Source organism: Monoraphidium neglectum (genome assembly GCF_000611645.1).
Source record: "Monoraphidium neglectum strain SAG 48.87 unplaced genomic scaffold scaffold00534, whole genome shotgun sequence".
Lineage (NCBI taxonomy): Eukaryota > Viridiplantae > Chlorophyta > Chlorophyceae > Sphaeropleales > Selenastraceae > Monoraphidium > Monoraphidium neglectum.
The window spans coordinates 13,162-25,603 of NW_014013094.1; the positions used below are offsets into that span (position 1 = coordinate 13,162).

At 62.2% G+C, this 12,442-nt stretch overlaps 3 protein-coding genes across 3 annotated transcripts in view; 2 read left to right on the forward strand and 1 right to left on the reverse strand.

The window, feature by feature from the left end:
- The window catches only part of MNEG_4011 (fructose-bisphosphate aldolase, class I), a gene marked incomplete at both ends in the record, with an annotated part of 2,365 nt that extends 1,424 nt beyond the window's left edge, over positions 1 to 941 (forward strand). The window contains 3 exons of the mRNA XM_014047514.1: positions 6 to 43; positions 291 to 767; positions 935 to 941. Of these exons, the coding sequence (XP_013902968.1) occupies positions 6 to 43; positions 291 to 767; positions 935 to 941 (522 nt within the window). The remainder of the gene's footprint in view (positions 1 to 5; positions 44 to 290; positions 768 to 934) is intronic.
- A 1,078-nt stretch (positions 942 to 2,019) lies between these two features.
- Positions 2,020 to 2,710, reverse strand: MNEG_4012 (60S ribosomal protein L29-2; the record flags this gene model as incomplete). Its single annotated transcript, XM_014047515.1, has 3 exons — positions 2,020 to 2,058; positions 2,410 to 2,460; positions 2,633 to 2,710. 3 exons carry the CDS (start codon positions 2,708 to 2,710, stop codon positions 2,020 to 2,022), a joined length of 168 nt encoding a protein of 55 aa, XP_013902969.1.
- Positions 2,711 to 3,591: 881 nt separating this feature from the next.
- Positions 3,592 to 11,587, forward strand: MNEG_4013 (WD repeat-containing protein 52; the record flags this gene model as incomplete). Its single annotated transcript, XM_014047516.1, has 15 exons — positions 3,592 to 3,935; positions 4,126 to 4,432; positions 4,617 to 5,668; positions 5,832 to 6,347; positions 6,512 to 6,921; positions 7,121 to 7,338; positions 7,531 to 7,932; positions 8,144 to 8,330; positions 8,547 to 8,735; positions 8,847 to 9,127; positions 9,354 to 9,577; positions 9,848 to 10,172; positions 10,426 to 10,605; positions 10,804 to 11,037; positions 11,270 to 11,587. 15 exons carry the CDS (start codon positions 3,592 to 3,594, stop codon positions 11,585 to 11,587), a joined length of 5,187 nt encoding a protein of 1,728 aa, XP_013902970.1.
- Positions 11,588 to 12,442: the final 855 nt, after the last annotated feature.

Genomic DNA, 12,442 nt, shown 5'->3' on the forward strand with positions numbered 1-12,442 from the left:
TTGAGCCCGAGGTGCTGCTGGACGGCGAGCACGACATCGACGCGTGAGCAGGGGGGGCCTCGGCGTCATAACGGGGGCTGGGGCTGAGCAGCACATGCCGCAAGACTCGATCGGATTGGAGTGGCAGCCCTCCTTGCGCCGACCAAAAGCTTGGCCATTGTTTTGAAGCAGCCTGTGCACATCCAGCCACAAGCACAGCGACAGGAGAGCACAGGCGCGATGTACTTCCCGCCGAGTCTGTTGTTTCTCCGCTGACTCCTTTTTCTTGCAACCGCCCCTACCCTGCGCAGCTGCCTGGAGGTGCAGGAGGCGGTCTGGGCTGAGACCTTCAAGTACCTGGCCGACAACAAAGTGCTGTTTGAGGGCATCCTGCTGAAGCCCGCCATGGTGACCCCCGGCGCTGACGCCAAGGTCAAGGCCTCCCCCGAGACCGTGGCCACCTACACCCTCAACCTGCTGCGCCGCCGCGTGCCCCCGGCTGTGCCCGGCATCATGTTCCTGAGCGGCGGCCAGTCCGAGCTGGAGGCCACCCTCAACCTCAACGCCATGAACCAGAGCCCCAACCCCTGGCACGTGTCGTTCAGTTACGCGCGCGCGCTGCAGAACAGCGTGCTCAAGAGCTGGCAGGGCAAGCCCGAGAACCTCGCGGCCGGCCAGGAGGCGCTCCTCAAGCGCGCCAAGGCCAACAGCGACGCGCAGCTCGGCCAGTACGACGCCAGCGGCGAGAGCGCCGCCGCCGGCGAGCGCACCTACGAGAAGGGCTACAAGTGAGTCTTGAGGGCCTGCTGTTGTGTGGGTAGGGGCCGTGCTGCGGCCTGCCTTGTTCGTGTGCTGGATAGATGTGACAGTGAAGGCAATGCCTGGGCGCCATTTCGAGTCAGCATAGCGCCTCCCTTGACTCCCTGTTGGTCTCACCCACCCTCGCACACCTCAGGTACTGAGCGGAACCCCAAGGCTGGTTGGCGGCGTGGGTTCGCGCAGGCGCCGATATTGCTGCGCAACTGTCGCACCTTCAAATCGTCGTGCACCTGTCAAGAGAGAGTTGCAGCGCACTCTGTTTTCTTCTATTGCACAGTGTAAATGAGGGATGACTTCACATATGGTGACACACCGTCTCGTGCTCACGATGTATGGTGATATCAGGCCTGATATGCAATACTGTAGTACTCAGCACTGCATTGCGCGGGTTGGATGAATTGGTGAGGAGTCACTCCCCACATCGTCTTGAACAGCACACGCCACAAAGAAAATTACGAAGGCACTGTCTGTGGCGGTGTGGTCGCAAAGCACACGTGGCGGTGTGGTCGCAAAGCACACGTGTGCTGGTTTGCTAGCCTCGCGTGCGTCAGTGGTTGCAGGATAAGATGCGTGGCCCCATTTCTTCTCTGGGATCTGCGTATTTTGTCCGCCCTACCCAGGCGTACAAGGTCACAGGAACTCCCACCTGAGTGGGGCTTGCAGCACAGGATCCACGCGTGAGGGTTGTCAGATGACAAAGCGGTTGGTGACACACAAGGGCACTGTGATGCTCACTTGGCAGTCAGGGATTGCGCGAAGTGACAACCAATGCTGCTGCACAACTGGAACAAGAATTGCGACATCCCTGACAGTTCCAAAGCCACGGACTGATGGGCTTTTTCCCAGTACACTCACGACTGCTGCTGCTGTCTGCACTGCTGCTGCTACTGCTGCTGCTGTTTATAATGGTGCTGTTTCCGCTACAGCTGCTGTGCCGAAGCTGCTGCTGCTTTTGATGCTGGTGCTGTTGCTGCTGCGTTTTGGTGCTGCTGCTGGCGAGTGAGTTCAGTGTTATTCTGTCCGGATGCTGCTCGCCTGTGCGCACCCTGCTGCCCCCTGGCAAGCGCACCGAGCCAAAATCCATAGCCCGCTGACGACATGGGGCACAACTCGCCCCCTCGGCCACAATCACGACATCCAAGTTCGACAGCAAGAGTTACAAGGAGACCCTGCGGCACATCATGAAGCACCAGCTGCCAAGCTCAACACTGGCTCCACACTCTACTCCTTGTTCTTGTTGTTGTGCTTCTTGGCATGGCGCTGCAGGGGCAGGGGGTGTGCGGTGATAGCAATGGATCAAGGGGGCGTATCAGCTTTGTGCGGTGCACAACCATGCATGTACGGCATCTGCAAGCTGCTTTGATGCATGTCCACGCTTGACTGGGTGCCAGGACTTGGCTAGCAGCACCAAATCGCCATCCTAGCCCAACAGGCACCCCTCACTTGCACCTCACAACCTCTCACAATCGCCAGTGGCTAACCACCACCTGCACATCCCTTTCCACTATGAAATCAGGCCTGCTGCTGGTTCGCCTGACACAGCGCAGCCTGCCTGACAAAGCTGCGTTGCGCTGCCGCTGTGGACCGCATATGACCATTGCTGCGCCGCACCTGGTTGCGCAGGAACTTGGGGTCCATGCCCTTGGTGCTGATGTACTTGTGCTGCAGCCGGCAAGGCAGGCCAGGGCAGGGCATAAAAGTTTGTAAAGGGGGGTTGACAGGAGGCATGCCAGGCATGCCGCAGCGTGCGTTGGCGGGAGGTTGCGCGGGTGCAGCGGCCAGGGAGACGCGTGCGCGCAGGACAACTGCAGGGGTTGAGACCACAGGCTCCCACCTGCACGGGCTTCTTGATGCCGTGACGGTGGTTCTTCTTGGACTGGTTGTGCGCCGTGTGGTTCTTGGACTTGGCCATGGCTGCTGCTGCTGCTGCGGCTCTGAAACGACGGCCTGTGAGCGGACGGCAAGCACACAGGTGAAGGCACACCGTCTGGTTCCGCACCCGCTGCATCCAGCCCTCCGCCCTAGCCAGATCGGCGATACGGCGATGCAGGGTCTAGGTACGGCCAAGTCAAGGCCAACCTGTTGCTGCAATATTCCATTCAACCGCAAGGCACACTGCTGCCACCACTCCCACAGCTGCCGTCGTCGGCAGCGCTGCAGCACTCGCATAGTTGCATACTGCATCGGAGCTGCTGCAGCCCCATGGCCCACCCCCTCATAAGAACGACCGCTGCTACAGCAACACAAATCAAACAGCGGTGTCGCTGAAAGGCTGACAACGCAAGGAAGCAGCCGTCGCATCCCAGCACTGGCTCTACGCGGCGTCATGGAAACAGCACACCGTCACCAAACACTCACCAAGAGTGACACGGTGACAACGGAAAGGGCGAGGTGTTGCAACGGGGGCCTGTTAAGCGTGGGCCCGCGGCAGCCCGCGGGGCACGGGTGGCGTGCTTGGGAGGAGTGCGTCAGCGATGATAGTCACATGCGTGCCGGTAAATTTCATTATCTCTGATTTTCATCCTTCGACGAGCGGTCCAGATCACTCGTGGGTATCCAAGCAACTACTGTTGAATCACAGTTGTTCTAATTTATCGACAAACAAGTTTGATTCAGACCCTGTCGGCTTGCAAGGCCTGGAAGATCACATGCTCGATCCAAGTTGACCATCGTGTCTGGGCCATGTCTTGCCGGTTTTTATTGCGTAGCGCACCACGTCCACGAAAAGCTTCTCATCCGGGCCGTCGAGTGGTAGCCTGACACTTTTCACACCGATAGCAGCACGGCTCGGCGATGGACCCACCGTCGCTGCTGCAGTCGCTCGACAGGGCGCCAGACCCCCGTCCCCGTGTGGCCGCGGCTCTGGATGGAGCTGGCGCCGTAGCCGACGCCGGCACGGGTTGCCGCCTGGAATATGTGCTGGGCCTGGACATGGCCAGACGGCACAACATGGTGGCGCTCGACGGCGAGACGCTTGCGCTCGCTGCGGGCGGCGCACTGCTGCTGCTGCACCTCCCCAGCATGACGCAGCGTCACCTGAGCTCTCGCGACGGCGGCGGCATCGGCGCAGTGGCATTGCATCCAAAGCGCACGTGCTTTGCAGTTGCCGAAAAGTGCCAGGGGCGCCCCCCAAACATGTGAGCGGCGACGGTGCCTACGGGCTGGAGCTTTAGGGGGTCGGTGTATTTCTTGAGGATGGGCCCATCACCTTCAACAGCTTGCTAGAGGTCTGTGAGCATCTCAATGCATGAAGGGGCCTGGTTCTGCGGCAACCCCGCTATCGCACGCTGCGCCGACTCCTCTGCTTGTGCCCCCTCATCCTGCCAGCTATGTGTACGAGTGGCCATCCCTGGCCGTGGCCGCCGTGCTGCCGAGTGGCACAGACCACGCCTACACAGCGGCCGCTTTCGATGCCGAGGGCGGGCTACTGGCGGCAGTAGGGGGAGCCCCCGACTACGCGCTGACGCTGTGGTCCTGGCGCGATGCGTCTGTGGTGCTGCGCGCCAAGGCGTTCAGCCAGGAGGTGTACGGCGTCAGGTTCTCCCCCTTCGCCTCGGGACGCCTCGTAACCAGCGGCACGGGCCACATCCGCTTCTGGCGCATGGCGTCCACATTCACAGGCCTCAAACTGCAGGTGCGTGGCCCCGGGAAGGGACTCGGTGCGTCTGCAGTGCGGTACATTGTTCTTGTTGCAAGCGGCTGGCATGTTAGCAAAAACGCACGCGTCTCAGCAGCGCGCGTCAGGCTGCCTGACGGGCTGATCCAAACGCCCACAGCCCATTGCTCTAACATCCCAGCCGCGCACCCTGGTCCTGCAGGGAGCCCTGGGCAAGTTTGGTGCGCTGGAGTTGAGCGACATTGCGGCGTTTGTTGAGCTGCCAGACGGGAAGGTGCTGTCGGGCAGCGAGGGCGGGGCGCTGCTGCTGTGGGACGCCGGCAGCATCAAGGCGCTAGTGGCGCGACCTGGCGGCGCGCCGTGCCACGGCGGTGCCGTTGAGGCGCTGGTCCACGACGAGGCCACAGACTACGTCCTCAGCGGCGGGGCGGACGGCGTGCTGCGGCTCTGGGAGATGGGCCGCATCGACACCGAGCCGCCAGAGGCGGCGGCACCAGGCGCCAGCAGCGGTGGTGGTGGCGGCGGCGGCGGCTCTGTCGGCGCGCCAGTAGTGGTGGTCAAGCCCAGCGCAGAGGTGGTGCTGCCGGCTGGCGTCCGCGTGCGCTGCCTGCTGTGGCTGGACCGCCGCACCTGGCTGGTGGCGGACGACGCCGGTGGGCTGCTGCGCGTGAGTGTGCCCCTCAACCTGCTGGACGCCGGCGCCTACGCCTGCACGCGCTTCTTCGACTGCCACGCGGGCTGCGTGGCCGGCGTGGCCGCGCTGCCTGGCTGCCACGTGGCAGTGACGGCTGGCGCCGACGGCAGCGTGCGTGCGGTCGAGTACACGAGTGGCGCGACCCTGCAGGCGCGGCGGTTCGGCTCGCCGGCCACTTGCATGACGCCCCTGGTCGCCGAGGGCACGCGCTGCTGCCTCGCCATTGGCTTTGGCGACGGCTCTGTGCGGCGCGTGCAGCGCTGCAGCGACGGCTGGCTGCTGCTGGGAGCGCAGCGGCCGCACAAGGCATCTGTCGTGGCAGTGGCGGTGGCGCGCGGCGCCGCATGTGCGGCGACCGTTGCGGCCGATAGCACCGTGTACTTCTTCAGCAGCCCCAGCCCTGAGCAGTGGGACCCGCTTGGATTTTACTGCCTGCCAGCGGCCAGCGGCACACCCACTTGCGCAGACTGGGCGCCCGGTGGCAAGCGCCTTGTTGTGGGCTGCAGCTCTGGCATTGTTGTGGAGATTACTGCGCCAGGCGTTGACAATGACACCACCAGGTGATGGCAGGATGAAGGCTTGCGAAACACAGCCATACGCTCTCTGGATTGCTGCATCATGGTCGGTTGCGCCCTGCTGCCAGCAATGAAGCTGAAGCATGCACAGTAGGCAACCCACCATCAACGCCCGTATGCATGACTCCCCGCCTGTCTTCTTGCGCAGCTCCTACCAACTCCAGCTGCCAGTGCGCACCTGCACCATCAAGCTGCCAAGGCGTTTGCCAAGCCTGCAGCAGAGCGCAGGCACAGCCGGAGGGGACGTGACCAGGGCCGACGGCACTGGCACTTCAGAGGGCAGCAGCAGCCAGCAAGTGGACAGTGGGCCAGCTGATGCAGCGGACGGTCTGGTGGCTGCAGCAGCCACCAGCAGCCGGCTGGCAGACATGGAGCAGGACTGCTGGGCCGGCGACAGCTTGCCTGCACCTCCCGTCACGTGGCTGCAAGTACCCAGTGCCGACGACGGCTGCTTCTGCTTCTGCTTGGGTGGCCGCGGCGCCGGCCGCGTGTGGAACTGCGGCTTTGACAGCCCCGTGCCCCGCTGCTGTGGTCCGTCCATCGCTTCAGCCCCCACCACGATCATCACCACCAGCCAGTCGGGGCGCTTCAGATTGCTGGGCTCGGTTGACGGCACGGTTCGGGTCGAGACTGCTGGCGGTGCCGCCGGGCTCCTTGGGGACAGGTGAGGCGAATATTGTGCGAGCTGCAAATGGCCGACTGCTGTTTTCATTAGAAACCTTGGCATCGCAATTCGCCTTTATTGACGCACCCTGTCAGACACCAACTGCAGGACCCCCCTACAACCCACATTCAGTCCTGTCTCGCTTCGCAACACGCACCCTGCAGCTGCTGGGAGTCGCGGCTGCATGACATGCAAACCGGCTCTGTCACCGGCTTGTCCATGGCCTTTGACGACAGCGCACTCATCAGTGCTGCGCGGGACGGCACGCTGATGGTCACAAATGTGAGCTCACTGGGCAAGTGCCGGCGCCAGCCCGGGCAGGATGCCCCGCTCGCCACCGTGGCCGAATCACGCATCCCCCAGGCGCTCGATTTGGCAGCCGGTGCCCCGACATTTGAGGAGGGGAAGCAAGCGGCTGTTGCAGATGCGTTGGCGGAGCAGGCTGCCCAGGCGCGGCAAGGGCTAAGGGGTGACTTTGAGGCGCTTCGGGATGACTTTGTGGCGCTGCTGGAGGCCAACAGCTCGTGCCCACCAGGCCACCAGCTGCCACGTTCAGCCTTCGACATTGACCCCGGTGAGGACTGCCCAATGGCAGAAACGGCAAGGCGTAGAAGGGCATGACACCTCCATCCTTTTGCAAGGGCTGCTCAGTTTGGCAGACTGCAGCAGCGCTTAGATTGCACTCCTTCCACGCACCCCGCACCAAGATACTATTGCAGATCTTGATTCCGTGCACACAACGCCCTGTGTGCAATCTCCCTGATTACCCGTAGGCCTGTTGGCTCTAGCCGAGTCAGAGCGCAGCACCAAGCTCGAGGACGCGCAGGCCCAGGTGGCTTGGGACGCAGAGGTGGCGGCCAGCCTGCTGCAAAGGCTGCAAGTCTTCTTCTCAGCCCAGCTGGCCTCTACCAACTTCGTCCTGCGGCCCGTCAGCGAGCAGGGCCAACCCGTGGAGAGCCTGACGCTGCCTGCACTGCCGCCAGAGGTCCAGGTGGGGTGGAAGTAGGGGGTGGGAGGGGTGCACGGGAGCTAGCATGGAGTGGAGCGAGCGCTGCATGTGTGCCTGTTGACAGCTGGGGGTTGTGCAAGCGCCAACGAACAGCCAATTAATTCCAACACATTCTCCATAGTTTATTATTGAATGACCCTTTACATTTGACTCCGCCCTTCTGCCCCGCTGCAGGCGGAAACCCAGTCATCGTTGTCTCTGCTGCACGACTCTGATGACACCTCCGAATCAGCAACCGGCTGTGGCGGCAAGGCACGCAGCCTGCGCCATGAGCGCAGCAAGCCGCAGCAGCAGGTGTCAATCGACCACCGCGCCGCGGGCGTTGGCGGCAGGGTGGGCGGGGAGAGCAGCGTGGCTGCAGGGGCTGGCGGGCTGGACGCATCACCGTCAGCTGCCAGCAAGGTCAACCTGCGGCGCGCCGCACGCAAGGAGCGCGAGGCGCAGTGGGCAGCGCTGATGGCGTCAAAGCCAGATGACGCTTTTGAGGCACCTGAGGACGTCGCAGCGTTGCAGGAGGCGGCTGCTACCATTGGCGACCTGCGGCTGCGCAGCGCTCCTGACTATGTCCCTGATGAGGTGCGGCTCAAGGGGCAAGAGTCAGCGGCGAGTGTAAGTGCCTGCACCTGCCTGCGTTTGCCTGCATTTGCATGCCTGGGACCTTGACATAGAGCATGGGCTGACCTTGATTCAGGAATGTCTTTGCCAACCAGCAGCACAACACAACCAGCTGCTGTGCATCCTGGCTCTCTGCGCGGCTTTCATGCGTCGCACTGCGTTGCAACCGCAGGACCAGCGCATGACGCCCCAGCGCAAGCGACAGCAGATGGCGGTGCTGGCACGCCGCGCGGCTCGGGCGTGCACCGCCTTCAATCGCGACCTGCTGGATCTGCGAGATGGCAAGCGCCGCCTGCTGCAGAGACTGGAGTCCCTGAGCGCACGGCTGAAGGCAATTGATGAGCAGCTGGGTGCTCCTGGTGGGTCCACCTCCTTGGAAAGGGGCTTGCTAGAAGCGGCATGTTTATGCGGGGGGGGGGGTGGTTGCATTGACTTGGAAGCTCCCACACTAGTCACGTGCTCTTTCCTCACTCACGTCTGGTGTGTACGTATGTCCTCTCCTCGTGTATCCCTCACATCCAATGCTGTCTTGGCACACATGTGCAATGCTCCTCGCTCTGCCCATGTCAACACAGTCGCAGGCTCCACACCGACAATGGCACCGGACGAGGAGCCAGAGGAGCGCCGCTCCAGCATCAGCCTGCAGCAGCTTACTGAGCACATCGCCAGGAAGCAGGCAAAGCAGCAGCGCAAGGAGGGTGTGCCCTCTGCAGGCGGCCTTGGTGGCTTTGCAGCGGCTGGGGCGAACAGCAAGGCCAGCCAAGGTGGGTGTGATAGCAAGACCTCCCACGAACCAGCCGGCAGCTCGTCAGCACAGCGCGCAGGGGTGCACCCAGCTGGTAATACAGCAGTGGGACACACCACCTTGCGCCCAGGCGGCTCGGGCACCACCACCCAGGGCGCAGCCACTGCTGGCACCGTGCCGCTGCTGGCATCGCCGTTGCCGCCCTCTGGGCTGGAGCAGGCCGAGGCGGCCGCATTGCGGATACGGCTGGAGGCCGAACGGCGGGAGCTGCAGCTCCAGAGTGACGAGCTGTGCTGCAGCTTTGATGCTGCTCTCGCTCGTCTCAGGGGCCAGCGTCTCGAGCTGGCGTGCAGCCTCAGCTCCTTCCAAGCGCGGCAGTTGGTGCACTACCAGGAGCTGCAGCTTCTCAAGGTACCCGGGGCACATGCGGGGACCTTTCCCAGGGGGGGTGGGGGGGGGGGGTAGTCGGAACGGAGTGCTATGCAGATTGAAACCAAGCATTTTTTCCCACGTAAGAGCCCAGTGGATTAACTCTGATTCCTCCCTTTCCTGCCGTCGCATAACTGTCTGCGACCCCGGTCAGGTTGCATTGTATTTCACAACACTCAACCCTAACTTAACTATTTCCCTCCCACAGGATTTTGAGACGCGCGAGCTGGTGCTGCTGGCAAAGTGCTCTGGCAAGGCGGCAGAGCGGGACGAGCTGCAGGGGAGGGTGGCTGAGCTTGGGCGCCAGCTGGACGCCAAGCGTGCCGAGGCTGAGAGCATCGCGGCAGCGCGGGCGGCAGCGGTTGCGGAATTCGATTCCCTCATCCCAGAGAGTCACGCTTTCCACGACCAGCTGGCCCACATATTCAACAAGTGAGTGGGATGGGCAACCATTAATGGGTTCAGGAGGACAGGCATGGGTGGTTTACACCAAAGTGAACTTCAACATGGGGGTCTGGGGGGGTGCGGCTATTCCAGTTGAGTTGGGTTGCGTTGGCTGGGTGATTGGCTGGGCGGCTGAGCCATGCACACAAATATACCTGACATCGTTTGTTTGATATTGTGAGCGGTCCATTTTGAAACTATGTGCTTCTCAACTTGTGTACCCACTTGCCCTCCTCACCCCCTTGCTCCAACATCCAGAAAGCTCAAGCGCTCCAGCAAGCGAGCAGGGGCGGCCATGCGCGACGATGCGAGCAGCGCGAGTGATGATGACGATGACCTTGACGCCGCTGACGAGGACGGGGGTGACGACCTGGACGATGATGGCGATGGTGGCGCTGAGGTGTGCCCTCCTGGCTGTGAACAGGGCCTCTACGACAAAGTGTGCGAGCTGCGCGAGCAGCGCCTGGACGAGGAGGATGCTGGCGCTGACGTGGCCAAGCAGGCCGAGGGCGTCAGGAAGGAGCGCGAGGTGCTGGCCAAGAAGGGGCGCGTCATCGAGCAGAGCCTTTCCGCCATCAATCAGGTGAAGGGGAAGACCGGGTGGATGCGGCACACAGTGGCTTACCGCTTGTACCCCAAACAAGGAAGATGAGTCACGGCACGAATGTGACAAACGGGCCGGCCGGGCGGGTGGCAATGGAGCACCACCTGCCAGATGGTGCTCAAGAGCCAGCAGAACCCTCAGCTTTGCTCAGTTGACAGCACCAACGAACTTGGTGGTCACGATACTCGACTTAAATTGTCATCCCGCATCTGCTTTGCGAAACAACGTGCAGGACATGCTTGAGTTCCAAAAGGAGAAGCAGGCGCGCCTGAACGAAGTGCCGGTAGAGGTGGCACTGCGCGCACATCAAGTGCAATACCTTGACGAGCAGCGGCCGCCGCTGGACGGCTCGCTCGCTGACGCCCTGGTGATACCTCAGACCAGCCTCGCCACGCTGAGCTTGCGCATTCAGGTGAGGGAGGGCCGGGTGGGGAGACACCTGACTTGCGGTGGACCTGACGCTGCCCGTTGTCGGGTGTGAAAGTTGCGAGCGGGTGGGCGGTCTAGGGCTGTGCTTTAATTATGCCGGAACACTAACCTTGCGGCTAGATTATGGCCTGTGTACTGAATTCAAGCTGTGCTGAAGTATCTGGCTGCAAATGCAACGCAGGGCCTTGAGGACGAGAAGGGCGCCCTGCGATTGGCACAGAAGGACCTTCGGCGCAAGCATGTGCAGCTGGCAGAGGAGCGGGCAGCGAAGGATGAGCACGTGCTGGAACAGAGGGCGCGGTGCCGCGACGTGCAAATGCTCAAGTTTGGTCAGGAGATCGACATCGCGCTGCTGGACACAATCGGCGCACGAAATCGCGCAGCAGATGAGCTCAGGCGGGCCTTGAAGGAACAGGTAGGCATGCCATTATGCTTGTGCAGTCAGAAATGCGAACGGCCGGCCCATTACAGGCGGGATGCACATCCCTTATTTGGAGGGGATGCACATGGCACTCTGATTACAGCAGCAGCGGGCTTGGCGTTAGGCTTCGAAGTACTGGGGGACGGTCAGAAATTCCAAGTGGCAAAGCAACGCTTGCCTGCTGATGTGCTGGCCTTGTTGCACCACCTGCAAACCACATCTGCAGGAGGGCGTGCATGCTCAACAGCTGTTAGAGCTGGAGATGCAAGCGGCGGCGCGTGGGCAGGAGCTGTTGGTTCTCACCCGTGACAATACAGCGGCTCTCAACACAGTCAGTGAGCTGACAAGAAGCCAGCGCGGGTTGGAGGCGGAGGTCCTGTCTCACAAGGCGGGTCTCTTTGACGACCAACTTGAGACGCGGCGTGCGGCAGTAGCGGAGCGAGATGCGCTTGTGACTACGGTGACAAGCAACGCCAATGAGCTGCAGCAGCTGCAGTCTGCAAAGAACGCGCTCAAGCACAAAGCAACGCTGCTGTACACCTGATAGTCTGTAAAACTCAACTATGTGCATGCCAGCCCGTGAATATCACCAATCACTAGGCTCCAATCCCGACTGCGCCAAGCCCAACGCTGTGCCTGAATGGATCTCCACTGAGACTGAGAACACTGCACGGGACCGCTTGCCTCGCAGAGTAGAGTAGAGTAGAGTGGACCGGGCGCTGGGCACCCAGTATGCTTTACGGGCGGGCGCGGGGGTCGGGGCAACTGCCCATTTCCCCCTATGCCCCACCGGTGTGGGGGACCTGGGGACCCCCACTGGGCGTTTAGGGACCCTCAGGTGACGCCCTCAGGCTGCCCCTTACGGTGTCGCCTCGCACACACGAGGTTCGTCTATGACTTTGAGCAGACAGATGTGAGACCCGCGCGGCTGTTTGCGCACCAAGCAACATGGGGGTCTGGTTCCCTTCCGACGGTTCGCTGCCTGGTCTTGGCCACCGCGTGTATCCCTGGCCGCCGCCGCTTCCGCCCCAGACCCCTCAGGCGCCCGGCGAGCTGTAATGACCCGGTGGGTGCGGCAGAAGGCGCTGCCATGCAGGTCGCGGCGCACGCAGGCAAGGTCCTTCCGCTCCACCCCCAGCTGCAGCAGAGTCGGGTCAAGGGCTTGTTGCATACCCCCAGCTACCCCAAGCGGGATGACGTGCAGGTGGGCGAGTTGGCCGGGCTGTGAGGACTTGGAGCAGCAACAATCAATGCAGTGCCTTCATGTGTGCGGCGGCTTCTCGCCCCGTTCGGCGGTGCACGCACAGCAGGGCAAGCGCAGGCAACACTGCAAAAGGCAGACCTTGGGGGCCCCTTGCAATCTGGTGGTGTCTATTGAGGGACGTTGGGTTGAGAGCGA